The sequence below is a fragment of the Pezoporus occidentalis genome, unplaced genomic scaffold, assembly GCF_034315485.1.
Source record: "Pezoporus occidentalis ecotype Australia unplaced genomic scaffold, CSIRO_AGI_Poc_V1 ctg147, whole genome shotgun sequence".
Taxonomy (NCBI): Eukaryota; Metazoa; Chordata; class Aves; order Psittaciformes; family Psittacidae; genus Pezoporus; species Pezoporus occidentalis.
In genome coordinates this window covers 128,896-151,719 of record NW_026913284.1, presented here as the reverse complement: position 1 = coordinate 151,719, position 22,824 = coordinate 128,896, and the positions used below count along the sequence as shown (strand labels likewise).

The 22,824-nt window shown below is 37.8% G+C and overlaps 1 protein-coding gene across 1 annotated transcript in view; it reads left to right on the top strand.

Moving 5' to 3' along the window:
* BLNK (B cell linker) overlaps positions 1-20,559 on the top strand; it is a 105,699-nt gene extending 85,140 nt beyond the window's left edge. The window contains 16 exon segments of the mRNA XM_062610489.1: positions 85-166; positions 918-998; positions 2,430-2,455; positions 3,010-3,038; positions 3,349-3,435; positions 4,211-4,253; positions 6,563-6,590; positions 6,896-6,968; positions 7,527-7,557; positions 8,597-8,639; positions 9,420-9,498; positions 9,948-9,979; positions 12,649-12,728; positions 16,132-16,215; positions 17,200-17,355; positions 18,586-20,559. Of these exon segments, the coding sequence (XP_062466473.1) occupies positions 85-166; positions 918-998; positions 2,430-2,455; positions 3,010-3,038; positions 3,349-3,435; positions 4,211-4,253; positions 6,563-6,590; positions 6,896-6,968; positions 7,527-7,557; positions 8,597-8,639; positions 9,420-9,498; positions 9,948-9,979; positions 12,649-12,728; positions 16,132-16,215; positions 17,200-17,355; positions 18,586-18,705 (1,074 nt within the window). The 3' untranslated portion in view covers positions 18,706-20,559.
* The last annotated feature ends 2,265 nt before the right edge of the window (positions 20,560-22,824 follow it).

The following is a 22,824-nucleotide window of genomic DNA, read 5'->3' as shown; positions in this document are numbered from 1 at the left end:
AAATGCTGCCAGGGCTTCAATCCCAACAGTTTGTTGATACAATGGAGGTTTAACTGGTAGATTTTTGTCATGCATTTCTCATAGGATAATTACATTGTGCCAGTGGACAATGATGACGATAACTATATTGAACCCACAGAAAGCAGCATGTCACTACCTACAAAATGTGAGTTGTAGTCATTTAAGCTAATGGTTACCGCCTTTTTAGGGGCAACAGTGGAAAATATTGATCAGGGTCAAATTAATGTCTATTTCTACAGTTCAAAGAGTGGAGGTGCAGCTATTAAAGAGAATGCAGCCTGCAAAAAAGGCATTTGGCTCCTTTGGTCCATGACAAAGCCAACAAAATGTATTTTTAACTTTATTGGAAGCCCTGTTTAATTCCTGCCTCTCTTGCTCAGCTGTTTCATAGTCCAGCCCTTGTACAACAAGGAAGATTTTCATGTTATGTTATCTCCCTCCTCATCCAAGGGAGCCACAGCATTAAAATTCTCTGTTTGCCTCAAGAGAAGAACAAGCGTTTTCAGATTTTCAGTAGATAAAGACAGACTTTGATTCATTACTTTTTTACCTCACTATTTGAAGTATATTCAGCTGGAGAGTGAAACTACTACAGACCAAAGGTGAAAAGTAAACAGCGAGTGTGTAGTCCTGCTCTCTGACATTACTGACAATATCAAATCTGTTCAGCAAGGCATGAACACTAAATAATGTTTCCCTTTTAAAATGAGAGTTGCTTTTTGCCCCAGTTGATTTTTTCAGGGTCCCACGAAAAGGCTGTCACTTAGACCTACTTAATATTTACTCTTATTTTATAAATGTTGCCTTGTTAGTTCTTAGTACATATGTGTATTTTTATATATACATATTTATACACACATGCATAAGTATATATGTATATGAATAAAATCTTTTAGCTCCTGTGAAGGCATTTATGAAGACAACAAAGTCAGCCCCCCCTACTTCTCCAAAGCCGCCTCTTGCTTCTGATATGCAAGGTATGTGGAGTTTGTATCACTGTTAAAACAATTGGAGACTGAGGATTACTAAATTATACTTGATGTATTCACAACACAAACCATGACATCTTCAGTAAAACAAAAATATGTTCCCCTTTAGGTTTTTCTGTGTTGTAGTAGTTGTTTTGCCTAGCTTGAATGGTAAATCTGTTTTAAGAATGAATAAAGCTAGAAAAAGTCATTTGCCCCTAAGTAATTTATTTTTAGTCTTTTGCTCTATCAAATGGAATGCAAATGGATCAATACAGCAAAGACAGTTACAGGACTTTGTATGTTAGTAATCCCATTTCACAGTAGGAATCAAGACTCAATACCTTAAAACCATATCAGGATTCAACTTTGAAGAAATACTGTCTAGGCTGATGTTTTCCATGTCCTGTGATAGATGTTCCCATTTATGTTCTATAAAGACCAATTTATTTGGAAAATGAAACAAAAGCAGAATAAGGGGAATCGTATTTCCTTTTGTAAGCGCAGATATACTTTGTTCATCTCCCTTAGCTGTGCTAACTCCAGGTTGTTTTGCATATCCTCGTCACTCATTAGTTGCTTGGAAAGTAACCTTTACAGCCTGATCACACAGTTCTTTAAAAGTCTCTGTATATTCATTAGCAGTGTGCTTAGCTTTCAAGTCGTAAACTACAGAAGTGTTTCTTTTTTTTCTGGATGACGTAAGATTTGTGTTACTTTTCAGACATTTTAAAATACCTTTTTCCGTCTTAGCCCTTCTGTAAACCAGTGTCGAGCAACAACCGGCTCCTCACCGATGTTAGTACAAAATGAAACATCTCCCCCTGGTGGGAACTCGGATACTTTTCAGCCCAATAAAAGCGGTGAAGCGGGACATAAGTGTTGAAATACGGTTCAATTTTCGTTGAAAACAATGGACATAGATAAGGATGCTGGTGGTTTTGGTTTTCGATATCTGTGAATTAAAATACACACGTGGGACAGCGCAGGGATGGTTGCTGGCCATGCAAATGAGCCAGCTTGTATTTAAGATTCACCAGTGCTCTTCCTCCCAGAGAGTCACGAAAAGGCTGAATGCTACCACGTGTGCAATAACACATCTTTTCCAAACTGTCCCAGGTTTGCAGAACAAAAGCATTCACCTTGCTGGGGGAGAGGGAGAAAAAAAAAAGTTGTGGGGTGTGGTGAAGATTCATACACAGGTAACTTTATCAGGCTTCCTGGGACTTTTGCTGAAATCTCCACTATAAGGCCAGGGGTGAGACTACCCCAGAGTATTGGAGACGGAATCATGCTCTGAGCGGATTCTCCAAGATATTTTTCCAGAGGCAGAAGAAGTGATACAAATTCTGATTATTTTTTTATTCTTTTTTTTGGTAACAAGCAGTGTGCTTTTGTTAACCAAAGAACATGTTTGTTTTTTTTCTCTCTGTCCTATAGAAGTCTATGAGGTCCCTGAAGAAGAGGTAAGGCCTTTTGATAGTTTATGACTCACATTGCCCTCAGGCAGGGCACAAATACGACTGTAAAAAAAGAAAAATATAAAAAGTCAGTCTTTCAAAGGGGAAAAAATGGGAATTAATCTCTGTCTCCACTTAAAACTTTCTGACACATAATTCACAGAAAAGCTGGCAAACCAGTTCAAAAGGTCTGCAGAACAGAGTAAATGGGAAGGGGCTGAAGTGTCCCAGTCCTGTGTGACAGTGATCCAGTCTGGGAAGCAGCAGCCTAAGGCAATGCTTTCCAGAAGCAGAACTGGAGCAAAGTAGCAACGACAGTTCTGACACAGTCATTTTCTTCCTGCTTGCTAGTACTGACATAACATATGGCCAACACAGGATCAGGGCTTCACAGATTTACTGGTGGTGACTTCTTGCATCTCCCATCCTAGTGCAGATTACCAGAGTTCTAGTAGAGATCTATACCACAATGTGAAAATAAGATACAAGTAACATAAATAGAATAATGTGTTTTATGAAATCAGAAAGCAACAAATAATTCAGTGCATTTCCTCTTACAGGAAAAACCAGTACCACCACCGGTAGCCAGGTAACCTAACTGCTGTGAATGTTTGTGCATTATTTAAAACTTGTCAGAAAATAGATTTTCTCATCTAGATACTGTAAGTTTGATAATTCTCTCTAGAAGATACAGTAATTCTCTCTTTAGATTATCTACACAAAGATTATAATCTATTTCTGTGTTAATTTCAATAACCCAAAAGTAACACATATTAAAGAGAAATAGTTCTTAAAGGTACTTTACAGAATTTTGAGAGGGAAGGGGAGGAGAAAGAGAGGTTACTTTTATTTTCACTGCTGTTATATACAATTTTCTTTCTTAATTCATATTTTACTAGGTTTGCTAAGCCACTTCCATCAGTGCCTGCTCAGAATACGGAGCACTCCCACATGCACAGAGAGTCACCTAAGCTGGATACTTCCAGGTGAATCAACAGCAGCTTCTATCAATAGGAAACAAAATTTTTTCCTCTCTATTGTGTAGTCCTCAGACAATAAGTAATTGTCAGGACATACAAATATCTAGGGATGTAGGAACAAGGTAAGAATTGAAAGTTCTCATTTCCTTGTAAAATTCTGTATTCAAGCCAGATTGCCAAATGGGTTCCATCTTCTTGCATATCCCTTTAGGGAGCCAGTGCAGGCATAAAATATCCCTGCAAACCTCTTTAAAGTCCTATTATCCATCTTTGCACTCTTGCAAATGAAATGTGTTGCAGAGGATGGGGCAGAGGTTTGCTTGTAAAGAAACTGGGTAAAGTAAATCAATAATTTATATTCCAAGCCTCTGGAGGAAAAGAGGTAAAGGAAACTTGAGTATGCAGCCTGTTTCATTCCAGAAGTCCTCAGAAGCACAGGGAGCTGCTTCATAACCACTGCTTCATCTCTAGAACATCATTTTACAAAACAGGCCATATACCCCAGGAAGAGCAGGTGGCATCCAGAACACTGTGTGTGTTACAGTGTTTGAGGTCCTGTGCACAGCTGCAGGGGACCTGAGGTCCAGAACCAAAGCTCTTCTAGAGTAGTTCCACACTAATGACACAACATCACCACAGCCACTACAGTGGTGGATAGCTGCAGGTAAATCCATTCACTGCAGAATTCCTCTAAAGATCTTGAAACACATATCTAAGCCAAGCAATTAAATAAGTAAATCCTACTCAACTTACTGTTTTTTTTTTTTACTATATTTTCCAGAAATATTTTGCCTCTTCCCAGAAATCGTCTTCATCCAAAACCAGTGAGTAATTAATGTGCTACTTTAAAAGAATGTATTAAATTTAGGCTGTTCTGTGTTTTATGTATATAAACAGATGGATGCTTTTTATTATCTGGATTAAGTAACAGAAACAGATGACTGAATATCAGATTGATCCAATATTGTAACTGTGGGTATTGATCTATTGGACTAAAAAGCACTGAATATCTGTACTGATCCAAGAAAAAATTCAAATATTTTAAGGGATGTATGTTTCAGTCCACAAAAATAATTTCTTGTACTAAAAACCACCAGTTGAACTCCAGGAACCATACTTTCAGTAGCAATGGGTGATTTTGTCCACTCTGAAGCATCTTCCTTGAGCTTCATTCCTCTCGAATGATGAATGATTAATACTTTCTGAAAATGAAATCCTTTTAGAATGTGTAGTCTGAGTAACCAGTATCAGTAGAAAATGCAGTCCACGGAGTAATTACAAGATCTGGGCTCCTAAGGCTGTGTTTGAGTCATTCTTCTTCCTCTACTTTTGTCCCCAGTCTGTCCACTGTGCTGGCAAAAAGGTTTTCTGAAGCAAACTACTTGGAAACTTGCTAATCCACAGCAAAAGGGCAAAAGCAAATGCATAGAAGGTTCTTTTATCAGCCAGATTAATTCCATAAATTGTTCTGCACCAGAGCTCTGCTAATAGTAGTGCCACCACAAGGGCAGGTGTGCATGAGGAGCTACCTACCAAGAAATAGGGTGACAGTAGCTTCATCAGTATCTGTGCCAAAAGCTGTGTGCCTTAAACTCTATCCCAGCCCAATGCTATGAATTGTCCTTAAGAAATAAACAGTCTACTACTAACTACATAGAGAAATTAGACACTTAAAATCAGGAAATCGGGGTCATATCATAGCATTAGACATTATGGTAACATAATGCAGGTGGTGTAAGAACATCTTATAGTCTGCTTTCAGTCCTTAAATTTCCAATTATACCAAGTATATGGGGGGATGGGGGTCTGCATACAACTAGAGCAGCATTTTAGTTTCCCTTTCACCTCATCACATCACAACGAGGATAGGGAGGGGGAGGAGATCCTTCTGAAGGAAGAATGTTGGACAGAAGTTCTACTCTGTGATCAGAACTAAAAAAAGAATACTGCTTCAGAACAGGCTCAAGTGCCATATTGCAGCTGGAACCTCTCCATTAACATTCTCAGAGCTTACCTGGTGGATGGCTGTCATGGATATGGTATCATCTTAGCTTTGCAGACAATCAAGAGACACTATTGTTTTGCGTGGGCCACAGACTGAGTTAGTTACAGCACCAAGCATGGATCTCCCAAACAAACACTCATCCATACAGTGGGTGTATTCAGCTCCTGGGTACTTGCAGTTACCCAGTTTGGCACAAGAGTCAGCCTTGGAAGGAATTACCCAGTGTAGTACAAAATTTGGGTCTTTGCTTGTTGTGTAAATGGCCAGCCCTTACAGTTTTAAACAAAAACATGCAAATGAATGTAACATTTTTCAATGCAATGCCTTTCCATCCCTGACTATGCATACTGACAAAACAGAACAATAACCAAAACATCTGTTAACTGTTCCCATTCAATCCATTCTCAACAGTAACCAGCAATGATCATGTTAACAGAACTGTAACCCTTGTTCATCTCAAAGGCCAGGGCTGACTGGGAGAAAAATTTCTCCATCTCACTCTTTCAACTATTGGATGATGGATTATACCTCTCCAACCAGAGAATGGATGCATTTGTGACCAGTGTTAGTGAAAAGCCATTAGCCTGGTGGATGAAGAGGGACAAATTAATAACTGGTGCATCTTTGAAAGGTACTTATCAAATGGGAGTCCGATTCCCTAAAATACAAGAAGTGGGAGTCAAAAGAAAGCATCTCAAAAGAAGGCAGGGAATGAGCTGGATCACTTTGGTTCTAGCATGGCGAAAAGTTTCCTCTGTATCATTTATTCACTGTCATATACGTTCTTAGTATATTCAAATCTGCTGCAAAATTTCTGCTTTCCAGCCCAGTCATGAAACATGAACCAAAAGGTCTTGCTGTGAATTTCAGGGTAAAGTTTTCTCAATACTACAGGCAATCTCAAGGTTATTAGAATGTTCAAAATTAGATTGACCTTTGCTAAAATTTTTCAAATGTCATCATAAAAGTCAGTGAAAAGTATTTGGGGTATTCTATATATTCTATGCAAATATTTCTTTAACTATCACTGCAGATTACCAGGACCAGATTATTTATTTATGCACTTCCCATTTAATAATTCCCTTTTTAATAGTTTCTTACCAAATCTAACACATTTTTCCATTACAGGAACATGAAGCAAACAATAATCATGAAAGTAAGTATTCTGCACTGAAAACATGGCAATATGAGTGGGATTTGTTTTCAATATGTCACTGGTGACCTTAATTATAGCATGTAGCGGAGTGTGTCAGTGTAAATTTTATCTGTAATGTCAGCAATAAGCAAGAAATATTGCTGAACTGTTTTCAAGTATAATGAGTGTGAAAACATGTTAAGACAAAAATTAAACTAATGGATATTTTTTACTTTTATTACATGAACACTGAAATGGCAGTGAGGAAAATCCACTATCCAGTTGCAGCTAATACTGCATACTAAATATGTCATTTGCATCTCTAGATCATAGCTTCAATAACACACGGGAATCCAGATTTCCCACTGGACCAGCTCCATCTCCGTTGCCAAGGGGCCTGTGAGTAAAAAATAATAAATACTTCTTTGACGGGGGTGGGTTAGTAGGTGTATTAGGAGCTAAATTCTCCCCTTGCCTATGTCAGTCAGAATTTAGGAGTAATTTTCATTGCCTTTCATTAAAGATAGCCTGAGTAGGTAAAGGCAAGCTATTAATTTTGTTATTTCTGGAAGAACAGCATTTCTATGCCAGTTGCACTGTCCTCCACTCTCTGCCACTGATGGCAGATGCTGGCTGGCTTGCTTAATTTAGTCCCACAGTGCAGCAATAGCACATGCATGCCTATAAATGTGGGAAGGTGTGTTTTTCATTAAAACTCTTCTGCCCCAGCCAAGTTGTCATCTTAAGTACTGGTATCATAAGTACCTACATTACAGCTGGCACCCTTATTATTTTTTTATTTTTCTCCCACATTCCCCATGTGCTACAGCTATGCATTATGGAGATGCATCCCATCTTGGCCAGAAATATCTTGGGAATCAATGAACCTGATGTTTACTCGCTAAATGAATTGATGTATCTGCTAAGTAACCATACTCTTTTTCCTTCAATCTGCAGAAAGAAAACTTCTAATGTAATAAATTCACCAGTAAGTTGACTTGTAGTTGTGTAATCAAACAATAATTTTACAGGTGATTTTTAATTTACTATAAAACTTAATTTTATCATGAGTTTGGGTATGACATAAATGCATAAAGACAATAGGGGAAACAGAGCTATAGGGAAAGGAAATATTTGGGTACTGTTATATGAACACTGCAGCAGTGAGAAAGCTCAAGTAGAAAAATATTTTGATTAAAGGGATGTTTGGATTCAGTACTCTAGGATGTAACAATAAAAACAGTGCAAGAGATGAATAGAATGAGAAACAACTGGGAACACAGACCATTCGGAAGTATTCCCTGAAATATACAGGGCTGCATATGGGGAACATGGATTTACTGTAAGAATGATAGCTCAAGGAAGATGCAGGATTTTACCAGAATTTGTCAGAGTATTTTCAGTAAGTATTTCATCATTAGAAAAATACTCCAAAACTTCTTGTGGGAGAAAGTGAGAGAACTGGTTGAAATTGTCAAATTAATTTGGAAAATGCTTTGAACCTGACATCTTACTATCGGTGTTTCAAGATGGGGGGGGAGAAAAAAGAAATTGGAAAATTGGGCAAGTTTTTACTGAAAACTTAAAAAAAAAGTTTAATTCTCAGTAAAAAGAAGTTTGTTCAGACATTTGTCAAAATAGCTTGACAAAGATTAAAATACTATAATTTTGAATCTCAAGTATTTAGGATAGACTTCATTTTTGATATTTTGAGAGAAGAATGAGCCATTTGTTACACCATAAGCTTACATTGAAAAGAAAAGGCATGCATCTCTAGATTTTAATTCTGCCCATCTATTTATATATACAAACTGGGATTCTTTCCAAATCCACTTTATAAAATCCCAAACTTCAAGGTCATAGAATTAGAGGCTCTTCACAAAATGGCCATGTCCCTGCCTCCTAATCCCTCCAGGATGCTGTCAATTCTAAATGTAAACTAGTTCACATCAAGTATAAAAAAAATAAATATTTGCTGTACAAGCGACGTGCCATTTAATATTTGGTTTTCTTCTGGTTTATTGCAGAAACCATGTCTACCTCCCAGAGACACCTTAACTGCAAATGAAGGTAAATTATCTCCACTACTGCAAAAAAAAAAGCTGTTTATCAGAATTTTGTTTTCTTTTTATTAAAAACATGAAACACCACCACATTAAATTTAGTCAAGGTTTTTGAGTGAGGTTTGGTTTTAGCAGTCTCAAACTGGATCTGGCCAGCCTTAGTTGCACTGAATATCACTGTCCTCTAAAAGCAGTCACAGTAAAACAGTTGAGGTTACTGGCAGGGTAATGTAGGACATAATGGACCAGCAATATGCCATACAGTCCTTAAAGTAGGGGAAAGGTAGGCGAGGTTTGAGCACATCATTCTAAATTCAGCCAGAACCAGCTCACACAGAGCCAACTCCTGGCAAAAGCCAGTCCCTTGCACAGGCAGAAAATGCATCTCGCCTCTGTGCAAGTCGGCAGTTCCTCCAGGCACAAGCTCAGCAGGAGCTGCCGTCTAACACAAGGGTAAGATGCAGGCAGCCAGCTGCACCTCCTCTGGCTGAGCTCTTGCAGACAGCCTGCCCCAGCATCCTCCACTATGTCATGCAGCTCGCCTCGCGGAAGGCACATCTCCCACTGACCTCCTGCAGGCATTCACAGCGCAGCTATTTGCCTAGAAATTTGGTGGTATACCACTAGTTAATAAAGCAAGCAGCAGGGTGGCAAGCTGCCATGTAAGGGAAAACCCCAAAAGTTACAGTAATAAAAGAAAACCTCTTTCAGCTACTCGGACAGTCTTATCTGGGACAATATATTTCTGAGGAAATCTTGACTCTACAATTTGTTTCCCAAACTACAGAAAGACCCACAGCAGCAGAACAACGACGAGGTTCCAGCCAAGAGCTTCTGCTTCCACCTTTTCCAAGTGGTGTCCAAAAGTAAAATCCCTTTTCATTATCTTTTGAATATTTCAATGCACCAGCTCCTACTGCTCAGTGTGAACACAGCTGTGAGCAGTTCAAAGGGGAGCACTATTTTCTCTGTAGCTTTCTGTTGTTTTTTGAAATTCATGTTTCTTGAAGCCTCACAGTAAAAAATATAAAACATGGCAAATGTATCCAAATACTATGAACACCACCAAAAAGCATGGGAGGATATAACCTTTAATTAGGTGATGGAGATTTAAACCATATGTTTAAATTCCTAATTGTCACTAGTGGGATATGATTTTTTTTTAATACCTGTATATGGCCCTTATTTCTCAATGAACAGATGGGTGAGATGGAACACATCCTACCGCTGCATGCTTCAAATACACAAATTTAATGTTTTCAGAACTGGGTAGAGCTCCTCAGACCTTTCTGTAATCTCTTCAAATTTATTTCAGGCCTTTGCTCCCAAAGTCCTCAATTCTGCCAAGTAAGTATAATTTAGATTTTGAGTTAAAATGTGATAAACTTGTAATTTCAAATTAATCTCTGAATTAAGACTATTTCAAAATACCGTGCATATTCATTAGCTTGGAATTAACATTTGTCTCTCTTAAGGCACACAAAGAGGAGATCAAGTATCCCAGGGCTTAGCTCAGCTAGTAAAATGGAGTATGTCTGGGTTATTGGATAAATTGATGGAAATTGGATACTTCATTCCTATTTGTGACCATTGGAAATTGCTACCAAAGACAGTTTGGGTCAGTTGCCATAATAATAAAGATTCCATCAATCTTCCTTGCCCCAGAAGAACACTAAATATGACATTTCTGGGCTGTTCCAGGCTTCTGTTGCCTAGAAGCCAGACAGATCATTATTGCATCCAGAAATTTATTCTTTCTTTCTGGAGAGGGGGTGGGGAAGAAGGTATTTTCATAATTGCAAATGCCAAAGCTCTTCTGTAAGTAATATTTTTAAAGAGGGTCTTTGTTTCAGTTTACAGTTCAAGACAGATTAGGTGATACGTATATGAACTCTCTTTGCAAAGAAGTCTAAATCAGATCTAGTATTTTTCTGTTCTCTCGTAAACAGACATTTGCCTGACCTTCCTACCAGCCCTTTTCTACACATACTTCAGTCTGAACCTACCTTTCACACTGTAGATGGATTATGAGAATTTCATTTAGAAATCTGCATGTGGTGTAGCTTAAACTTACATGCTGTTACTAGTACTTATCTCTATTCCCTGGAAATGTTTGCTTGATTTATGTTGCAATTGTATCTCCTATGGTGTGGAAGTATAACGGTTCATATTCATGCAATAGGCTGACGCTCTTAACATTTGTCTGCTTCTGTGACACAACAGATGTGCTTTAACTTGTAGCATAAATTCTTACCCTACAGTATTAACTATTCCTTAAGGTCATTGGGTGCTAAATCATGCTCTGATTAGTAATTTGTTAACACACTTTTACTCTGTGCCAGGTGCAATAACAACTTCATCACATATACAGTTGGTCCCTATCAGTAATGTCGCTTCAACATAACCTGCCATTTCTTCCTTGTCACCATGCAAGCATAGTGATAACTTTCATCTTCTTCATAAAAAATACTAATCTCCAATATGGCACAGTATCAAATGCTCTACTAAAGTAGAGTAAGTACAGTATTCTCTTTGTAGAACTCTGTTGTTTTATGAAAGAGCTATAACATTTTTAAATTTTAGATTCTTCTCTTGCTAGTTGTACCTTTACCTCCAAACCTTCATATTCTTCCCGAGTTATCTCCTAGGGCCTTGTGTTCTGTGGAGCAGGACAAAAAGGCCTGTAGTTGCTCAGGTCACTCTTTCCACTCTAATTATAGCAATTGTTTGGTATGCTTTAATCACATGGTACCACCCTGACTTGAAATCTATTTAAAATAATTGTTGCCAGCTCTGTAATTTTATGTGCCCAGTTTTAAAATTTGTGCTAAGGATTATCTGGGCCCAGCAGTTCAACTGTACCAAGCTATATGAGTTTTGCTTCCACTTTGGTTGTGGAAATTTCCATTTCTGTACCAGAACTACTATTGGTTTAGTTACCTAGATTATCTTTAAAATCTATAAAAGTCTTTCTGCAGACAGCCAAATTTCTCTTTCTACAAAGCTAAGGAATCTCTTATTCCTTATTTTAATTTCCTTTTGTGAAGTCTAATTTCATCTGACTTCTGATAATTCTTTATTTATACAACATTCTTCTCAGCTGTAGCTTTGGCAGCTCATCAGTCAAAATTTGATAGGAAAAAAACAACAAAATTCTTCATATTGAGTAGCCTTCTTCATGATTATTTATTCATTGAGAGCTGAAACTGCCCCTTACAATGTCTCCTCTCAGCTTCATACAGTTATCTTCTTTAGCATAATGATACTGATCTTTATCCAACTCTGATCACAAGTACTTATGGCAGGCAGCTGTACTACCTTTGACCAAGATTCTTTTTTACCAGAAAACAATTATCTATACTTATTTCCCATATTTCTACCATATCATTATTATGCAATGCTACTCAACCATTTCCCTTCTAATTTCTTATTTTGACATCTGTATTTCTGCGCTAATAGGTATTTTCTACTGTGCATTGTTGTAACAATTATAACTTTAAGCTTCATAAATCTTTCCTACTGTTTCTGTTTCTCCATTGAGCTACCTAGACTTCTTGCACACACATAGAAACATTTCAATTGGACTAAATTAGTGAAAAAATATCTCTGAGCTAGATAAATTCTCCTGACACCCTCACTTATGACAGCTACTCACACTGGACTGAGTGCTTTTTGCATCGTGTTCCTGCATTTTCCTTATCCATTGCTACACTGATTCACTTGGGGGTGGTGTGGAGGGGGGTGTGTGTGTTGCATTTGAAGTCTAGCTCTGGCTATTAACCAAGTTGTTACTCAAACTGTTATTAACCAAACCATTTCTTTCTTTTATAAGCAAGACTCCTCTTTTGTGCAGGCAAGTGTCTGAGGCACTTATATACAGCCCATCCCATTTACAGTAGATAACTTTCCTGAGTCACACCAAAGGTCAAGCATTTCCAGATCTTTCAGTAATAAATCATTTTCTTACAGCATAATATAACTGAAAACTTCTACATGTTGTTCTTTCTCTTTTCTAGAAGTGCCAGAAGCTGCAAACCGTTCTCTGGGTACTCCCTCTCACAGCAGTATTTCATCTATTTCAAGTACTGCAGATCAGGTATAACATTCGTAAATTTGCATTACAGAAATCTTACCCCTTAGTCTAGTTTTTCACCTTTACCCCTTTCTAAATAAAAAACATTCTCCCTTTGTAGAGAACATGCATGTCCCCTTTTGCACAATTAATCTGAATGTTAACTTTCATACAAAAAATATGCTTGGAACATAAAGCACAGGAGCTTTAACAAGCTGTAGAAAAAGATGTAGATAGCATTATACCAAACCTTGGCATTCTACCAGTCACTTTAAACAAAAGCTAGAAAAGCTTCTTAGTTTCAGGTCCTCCCGACTCCCCAGTTCATAATACCTCAACATGATTTGAACAAGGAAATCTAGTCTTCGATATAGATGGCTGTAGAGTTTTTTAATTGCCTTTTTTCTAACTTATAGCTGTACACACTGTGTCCTGAAAAAAAGATAGTATGCACCATGCAGACACAATGAAGCCATCTGCAGCTATTAGCATTAGCCTGCACTGATGTGATATGATAAATTCCAGAAATTTGTAGAAGGAAACAGGGATGCTCTGCTCATTAGCCCAACACAGCAGGATGCAGAGGGTAGAATCACTTTTATGAACATTTCCCTATTTATTGTGGTTTGGGGTGCCAGCAAAGAAAGTCACTGCTGCCCCTCTCAGAGGACGCTGTGATGCCTCCCTTTATATGTTTTAGTCTTACTCCTTTCTGTTCCTTTAAACAGACCTCATTACGGTTAATACTGTCAGTTTTACGGCCAGTTCTTTTTTGTGTTTCATTGCAACATGAAGCTTTGAAATGCAAAGTTATTTTCATTTCAGTGCTATTCCCCTTAAATTTTGGATGGAGACTACAAAATACAGGAAGCCATTCTTATAAGCCTAGTAGTCACAAACAAGGTAAAAATAGTTCTGTTGAGTGCAAAACAAAGGCTGTTATACATAGCCAATAACACTGAATGTTCTAAAGCCTGACATGACAAAGATAATACAACATAAAGAACACAAAGAACTTGAAGTTCTGGAAAAAATTTAACAGTATGTCATACTGGATATTTATTATAAAAATTGCTTTCAAATAAACAATCCAGCAGACACTAAACAAACAGCTTGTAGCAATTACATTTGCAGCTTTTATGTAACAGCCATGGGCAAAACCAGAACTTAATAAAACGTCCATTTTGTTTTGTTTGGGGCCTTTTTTGGTTGGTTGTTGGGGGGGGGGGGGAAGTGTTGATGATGTTGGTTTTCTGTTTTGTTTTTTTTTTTTTAAGGAAAGAAAATACATTCACTGTTAGTGTCATTTTCCCACCTATTACATACAGTGGTATCATTTGCTGCAAATTCTTGCACAATATTGGTGATTGCAGACATGATTCATACCCATAAGGTTCATTATTTGCTTGGTTCCCATCCAAACTTTGGCAGCAGCTCTCTGCTTCCAGATTATAAACCACAGATAATGCTAGAATAAAAGTTTGGAGGTAGTTGATTCCTTGTTCTGTTGAACAAGGATTGGTTTACTGGACTCATTCTCATAGTGGCCAAATATCTGCATACCTGCAATTCCTCCCATCCTTTTTCCAATGAATAGTGTGACTGGAGAAATAAATGGAAGAACTTTGGAAGTAAAGTTACATGTTATGGCTTGAGCCAATTTAAGAATTTAGGGTAATGCCCCCCAAAATGGAGGCTTTGCTCTTTTCTCACTGTAAACTCCCTTCCCTGCCATAGGCTTTTCTGGTGTTTCTCTGATCCTGCAATGGGCTGAGCCAACTCATTAAATTGACAAAAAAAAACAACCTAGAAGGCAAACACAAAACAAGATAAACAAAAAAAGGATATAATTATTTCTTTTTTTCTGTGAGATTACTAAAGTGAATTATCTCATGGTAGGATCAGATTAGCAACAAAATGAATGCAAGGGGGAAGCCAAGACATTCCCTTTTTGGCAGTGAGAAATAAGCCAGCTAGACAAGCCCAACCAAAATGAACAACTTCATTTTTAATCTGTTTTGTACAGAGGTGACAAAGCTCATAGAATCATAGAATGGTTAGGGTTGGAAAGGACCAATGAATTTTATTATTAAGCTTGTTACTATAGAGTTGGAGCAAAACTGTTCAAATGACCAGGAAGGTTAACACCCAGAAGTATTCATTTGGATATGCTGCTTCCAATCGCTCATCCTGTCCTTCCCTTGAGTATCTTTTCATACTTCTCTAAAATCACCCATTCCCTTCCCCTAAACTCCACTCCTGTTCCTTAATGTCCACTCAGTCCTGCGATTTTTCTACCACTACTTGTCTTACTCAAATGATCATCTCTTGCCACTCACTCCCAACTGCTATCACCTCCTTACAGCTTTTTATCGTTGCACTTCCTGTGTTATGAGATCTTTCATCTTTTAAACAGAATCCACCTATCTTTAGGGTGCCAATCCTTCTACCCTGTATCTACTATGTACTTCCCCATCCATAAAGCACTTTGCCCTATGTTTTCCACTGGAAGACCAGGTTAAGTTCATTTACTGTACAGAACACTGCCAGCATTTAATGACATGGAGAGAAGGATGACCTTGGTGAGGTGTTCACCAGAGATAACAGGCAGAAATGAGGCACCCAGGAGATACAATATAAAATACAACCCACTCTTGTATTCTCTTACTGATGTAATCCTTCTCCATAGTAAACATGATTTTATGCCTTTAGATAAGAGCACTGTTTCAAACATAAGGATATATACAGACTCAATCCAACAGAATAGTGGAAATGAAACCGTGTCTCGCATCTTGGTTAAAAGCACTGAGAGCTGAACTGCTGTATTAATAGAGAAAATAAATTAATTATTCCTGTCTTGTAGGATTCTATCCAGTTGTCTTTATTTAACAACAACAAAAAGAGCAAAAGATGTACTTAACCCAACCTCCATGTTATCCAGATGGAAGCAGTCACGATCATGTTCACAAAGAGAATGACATATACAGGAAACTTCATTCACGAAGTTTAGACGCCTACCTAGACACTCCATTGACTAGCGCACAGCTGAGCAGCACTTACTGTTAATGGTCAATTTATTCCTTAGTATTTCCTGGATACCCTCTTCAAGTTATACTAGCACAGCTTCCTGCTTTAAAAATACCAAACTATCCTCCAGTTGAATCTGACTACTCTCCTTAAAGTATCTTTCTCTCGTCTGTCAAGTATCAGTCTTCTATCACACGTGTTACCAGTTTTGACACACTAGATTGGTTTTCTGTCCAGCAAAACCCATGAGCTCTCAGTAAAAATTTTCTAAGAATTTTGTTTTCTAAAGTGTTCTGCATTTGAGTTTTTCACAGCTATCATTATTTTTAAATAACTCCCATACAGGCCATATTCTTTATTATCATTTTTGACTGGTGAAACACTGTTTCTCTCTTTCTAGGATGCTGGTGTTCATAGTAAAGCATGGTATGCTGCTACATGTGATAGGAAAACTGCAGAAGATGCACTGTACCAATCGAATAAGGTAGGTCACTTTATAGTATTTTATGGGGGAAAAAAACAACAACAACCCAACTTCAAATAAAAAAAAATAAAAGACAACCAGAAATATTCTAAGAACACCAGCTGTATTCTGAACAGGTCAGAATACTGTGCCATGCAAATACTGTCAAGCATGAAATTACTGTGGTCAAACTAACTATGGTTTCCATCCCAAGCCAAAGTTGCATTAGTGTAACTTGGACTGGTGCACTGCAGAGAAAGCTGTTACAGACTAGAAAGCTGAGGAAGATGTGACAGCTCACATGCATCCATTAACAAACGCAAAGCCCTGCAACTTTTACATGGTCTCCACCACTGTCCAGTGGCTCATGTAAAATCAGCTACTATTCTGAAAGGCTGATGCTGCTATGTATTTTGAAAGAGCAACACTGCGCATTTAGGTATTTGGAGAATTTGAGTTGCCTCAACTATTCTGTGTACAAAAACTAGTGTCACAGAAGGGAATAGTAACATGCAGAGTTGCATCCTCAGCATCAGGTACATTTCCACTTTTGCCTAACTCCACACAGCAGGATAAAGGGGCAGAGCATTGGGGTTAGCAGCAGCGTACTGGGCTACAGTGTCAGCTGTAGGTGTAGACTTTATCGGACTGCATTTTACAGATCTGGACAAACAGTATCTCCACCTCTCACTGCTTCCTTGCCTACCTATTGCCACTGAATAACTTAATTTCCTAATATCTGTAGACCCCAACTGCTACCACTGTATCTTCATTTATTCTTTCTCTGATTGAGAGAAACCAGGTAGCAGAAAAGCTAACTCTTAAATGACACCTTTGTAAGCTACTCCTGGACAGCAGGAATGTATTCTATTTCTCATCTGCTGTACAGTTTTTCTGACGCGAGAAAAGGGTTTAATATTGATAGAGATGAAAATGTTAAGCTAAAAATGAAGTGAAGTTGTTGGAAAAAAATAAGCTGAATACACTTACTACTCTTCTCTTTAGGATGGATCTTTTTTAGTAAGAAAGAGTTCTGGACAGGATTCACGGCAACCATACACACTGGTGGTGTTTTACAACAGAAGAGTGTACAACATCCCTATAAGATTTATTGAATCAACAAGACAATATGCACTGGGCAGAGAAAAAAGTGGTGAAGAGGTGAGAGGATGGGGAGGGGCAGTTCCAAACAGTTTTCAGCTATATAATTTTAATAAGCAAGGATTAACTGTATTACACTATGGCCAAGAGGATTCTTCTTATATCAAGATAAAAGTACACCCTGTATAATGACTGATCTGTCAATCTAGAGAACCCAGTGTAATACCAGCTCCTGCATACTGTAATAAGAACTGTGAGTAATAAGATCACGTTTAAAACATACTCATAGAACTTTTGAAAAGTTGTCAGAACCAGAGCTGCAGTGGCTAGATAAATTCTCCAGCTGTTTACAGTCTTCTACCTAAGACTCTAGTTTAAAGTTTCTTGGAAAACCATGAAGGAAGAGCCATGTTCAAAAAAGAACCCAACCAGACAACAACAACAAAATATCTATAAAATGAATACTTCTAATCCCATTTTCACATAAAGAAAACACTGCAGAACTCAAGTTCTAGAGTGCAGAAATCACTGATTGGCTATTATCATATACAGCAAAACAGAAACTTTGAACCTAAATACCAATAAAAAACTGTTATCGCTGCAGAGTAGGCTTTTCAGGGACTGACAGTAGGCTTGCTTTAGCCTAATTATCTGTTTCCCCTGCAATGCTTTTGAGGTTACAGAATTAATAATAACTCATCTGGCCTTCAACAAGTGGTCAAAAAATGACCTCCAGAGAAAAAGGGAAAGGAAGTCCAAAATCTGTATTTGACCGAAGAACAAAAGGAAAAACAACAGATGTAGCATATTCTCGATATTAATTTACATTAAAACTGCATAACTAAAGTTCTCATTGATGGCTGGCCTTACCATATTACTCCTGGAGATGACCTTCCCTCTGAGATAGCTGGACAGCAGATGAAACAGCTTCCAAACTGGCAGTTTGCAGCCTAATATATATTAAGGTAAACTAAAAGTTATGGCAGTTCAATATGCCATGTAACAACCTCTGTGCTTCAGTTTGTACAGGTAGCAATCACAAATGGAAAGGAGCATGAGATGAGAGATAGCTAGTTATCTTCCATTGTCCAAATTTAATCTGTTTATTACTAGAATCAGGACTAGTAAGAGCAGGATCAGTGCTCTTACTAAAAGGCAGAGCATCTCACTTGGTAACAGTTACAGCTCCACTCTCTTCAGTGTTGGGAGAAGCAAAAAGTGATGCAGGGATCACTGTTAGTACTAGAGCATTAAAGGAAGCCAGCACTAATTTTTGTTTTCTCTATCCAGCGCTTTGACAGTGTTGCTGAAATAGTAGAGAATCATCAGCACACCTCCCTGGTTCTAATTGACAGCCAAAACAACACAAAAGACCGTACGAAACTGAAACACATTGTAAGAGTTTCTTAATCAAACTGAACTGCTAAAACGAAGACTTGTAATCATTTACTTCAACAACCGAAAACATATGGATTGGGTATTAAAAGAAGAAAATCAAAACTGATGGAAATACTCTTTAAGATCACCTACTGAATAAGAGATGGAGTTCATAAAGTTCAACCCCGTGTCACTTCTATTGGAAAAGTACTCACATTTAACACAAGAAGCCAAAGCAGATATGCTCTCATCTGTGATTTCCATCTGTGAACAACTGTATACCACAGCCTTTGACTGCTATTTAAAGATAGATTTCATCTAGGACATTTTCACTTTAAAAGTAAGAATATCCACAGTGATCTGCTCTTCATTGTGTTTACCACAGATCACTGCTTGTAGCAATGACTTTGTAAAGTGCACAGCCCCAGAAGAGCAACTCAGCCTAATGTACTACTGTGTAAAAACTGAAAATAGGACTGTACTTCAAGTGATTAGTGGCAATAAAGCTGTCTGAATGTTTTAGATTGACATGTGTTGTCCTTTTTCTCAGCTTTAATCTGTTTCATTAATATTTGTATTTTCAAATGTCTAAATAAAAGTAAGAGGCATTGCTGACATTTCTCAGCATTCTTCCAGTAAGAAAGCATTGCTTTACTGCCATTGTGGTTTTAACCTATATATTTGTATGTGCTCCTTTGCAAGCTGTTGTTATGAAAACTTATCACTTTTTACAGCTTTAGCACATATACTTAGCTTAACAGCTCTCAAAGCTTTTGTCTTCAGCTTGCCTACTGCTGGTGACCAGTTGATAAACCAATGTACCCACCCAGTTCTTGCAGAATGGGTTTACAGACACACAAGCCTGTTCTATCACAGTGGTTTACTTATTGTATTACTGTAAACAAATTTTCACAAAGGTTGAAGTGGCTAAAATTAAATTTGAATATATAAATGGCAGCAATGAAAAACTTATGAGAACAACTGTTAGTTAGTTCTAGAGGTGTTTGATTTCCCTGGACCTGAAAATTCATCTGTCTTAAAGGTATTTTTCTGTCTCCAAAGACACCTGCTTTGTTCTGTTCCAGATTAGGCAGTGTTCTCTAAGACTATCTGCAAGGCATTTAAGGCAAAATTGAGCCAAGCCTTGAGAAGTCTCAGCCAGTCACTTAGAACTATGGTGTAGCTGTATTCTGCCACTACTTCTTTGCGGTTTTGATTAGTTACTTCTACACATAATGCCCCTGTCTTCTAGAAGGAGCTGCTTACTGATATGATGATAATGTTCAGCAAATGCTACCTACCTTGCTGCATCTCAGTTTCTTCCCTCTACAACACAGGTAATACCCCAGAGGTGAAGCAAATGAGACACTGGCAAGTCAGAAACAATGTATACACACTTTACACAAGCCTGCCTGTGACAGGCTGCTCACAGGACTATATAAATGCTGTGTTTAGTATATTGGTCAGTTAGAATTAACTGGTATTATACTAATCCTACACTTCAGTACTAATGTTTAGACCATCAAGATTGTCAAATCAAGGCCTCAAAATTAACACAAGTTCTTGGTCTCTGCAAGGTTAATTTACTTCTCTATGTGTACTCTTGATATTTAGTTACATGAAACATCATTTTAGGTTACTGACTTGAGCAATACAGTAGAAAATAATACTCCCATGAAAAAGCAGCCACTCAATATTTAGCTTTTTTTTTTGCATTCATGTAGTCCTCACCTTATTCACTGACATGCTGCATCATATTTAAACTTTCTTAACAAAACTGTTTCTTGTTAACCTTTGTATGTTGCTCCTCACAAAAGTGTCTAGATTCTTAAAGCACTGCTTTCAGAGTTAAATGTGTAATATCAACATCACTCTAAAGCTGTGGGGGGGGAAAAGCATGAAAAAGTGTACCTATAGACTTCCAGATGACAGTCAAAGTATCAGGTATTTAAGGTAGTTAGCAATATTGAGCCCTTTCTCTACTCAAAGCATTCACTGCTGCTCCTGCCCCTCAGCACTATGTGCTCAGCACCACGTGTAAATTTGTGGCTGATTTACAAATACGCTCTATATAAACATTCAGCCACTTTCATCCTCAAATCCTTCTTTTTAGCCACATTCTACATCATTACAGGGGTACCTCATAGTTTTGACAGAATAAGGCAGGGATTTGATAGGCAACACCACCTTTCACAAAATAATCCATTCATCCTGAGAACATTCTAGACACAAAGTTCAGGGGGATGACACCAAGCCCACCAGTATGTGATCACCTATTTTCCTATTCTCAGTTTTATACAGGAAGAAAAGAAGCAGACTAGTTACACTGCTTTCCATACCTAAGATAGATTTTTTTATAGCTTGGACAGGCTGTGGTGTAGACATACTTTGAAACACAGTTTAAGCTGGAGAAAGGCTTGAGCAAGCTTCAGGTATAGGACTGCACCAAGTTACCACTTTTAACACAGCATGCTCCATCCCCAAGTGCTAATTTTGCATTTTGCAAGGATATAAAATGAATTGTTGAAAGCATTAAAAATCCTAACACTATTGATTCAGCAGCCACCACAGAATCTAGGAAATGGTAACTCGGTGCAATCCTATCCCTGAAACTTTATCTTACAACTGTTGCAGTTCCAGCAGCTGCCACCAGTTAGTGCTGTCCAGTGTTCCCACCAGGTAGCAAATCTGACCTCTGACAGACACAGCAACCCATCTCTCCTTCCACATTTCTTTGATATTGTCAGCTAATGTCTCTTCCATATAATTGTCAGTAACTGAATGGGGGAGGAAGGGGAAACAGAACTAAAAAGTTAGCTTTAAAATGAAGTGTATTTTTTGCCTGAGAACACAGGGCAAAGTATCGTATTTACTAATGTACAAAGGAGGAGTGTTGCCGGCCTACCTGATGCAGAAAGGAGAGTACAATGAATACTGCACATCATTCCTGACAATGTTACTCCATGAAAGGCGCAAGAACTTGCATTCTCAAAGACCAAGCGTTCACACGTCCAAGTTACAAAACTACATTCCTCCTTCAATCTAAACCACCAGCAGCAGGCAGAGATTCTTAGGAAATGTAAAAAAAACATGTCTCATGACAACAGCTCTGGAACAAATACTGAACACAAGTTTTTTGTTAAAACACTGGAGTTGCTCAGGAAGAGAAACCATGACTTACTGATGACTACGCATCTTGCAAAGAATATACAGTGGACTAGGTTTCAGGTCCCTTTAAGGCCACTTTACACAAACACATGAATACTGCACAAACAAACACTTTTTGACCCTCCACTTGCACCTATTTCTGTCTGTCCCCAAATATGATAACCAAGTTAAGGTCTATAACCAAGTTAAGGTTTTCTTGCTATACACACAATGTTACAAGCAATCTTAAAATGTCAATGGTTGCAAAGTCAAGCATTCAAAACACTCTTCAAATCAGGTTACCTGTGCAAACTTAATTTGTCACATCAAATATATTCATTATAATACAAGTATTAAACATATGATCATTGACTTTTTCAATATGGGTTTATGTATTTCACTTGGTTGACACGATACTTCAGGGATAAATGACAGCTGTGTAATGAAAGAATGGTTTGTATGGTATTTTGTAAGATACACCTTTCCCATTCATAAAAGATGCCGAGAAATGTGCAAACAAATATTGCAGGAGTCAGAATGTGAAAAGGTAGCCTCATATTGTTAAAGCAGTTGAACATTTTATTGAAGAACTGTATATTGTCCCTGTACCACCCACTGCAATGCTGGTCAGACTGCTGAAATCAGACTTTCTCCTGACAATCATTAATTGTGATCTCAATTTCATTGCAGTGTCACTTAAAATTCTTTGAAATCTGATCTGTATTAAGTGCCAAACTCTTAGGATCTCAAACAAAGCATTCTGGAAAAACTCGTAAGAAAAAAGGTATTATATATTCAGAACAGTGCTTGAACAATATGTGGTAAATAATGCAAGGACATAATGAAGGGTGGGGAAACAAAATACTCAAATCACTGGTCAGAAGGGAACAACAATTCTCTGCACTGAATGATATGGATGGTCACAGAAAAGTGACACATGAGAATGCATTAAGATTATATAAAGCAACCTTATTTCAAAATTTCCTAGCTTTAAAATGATCATTT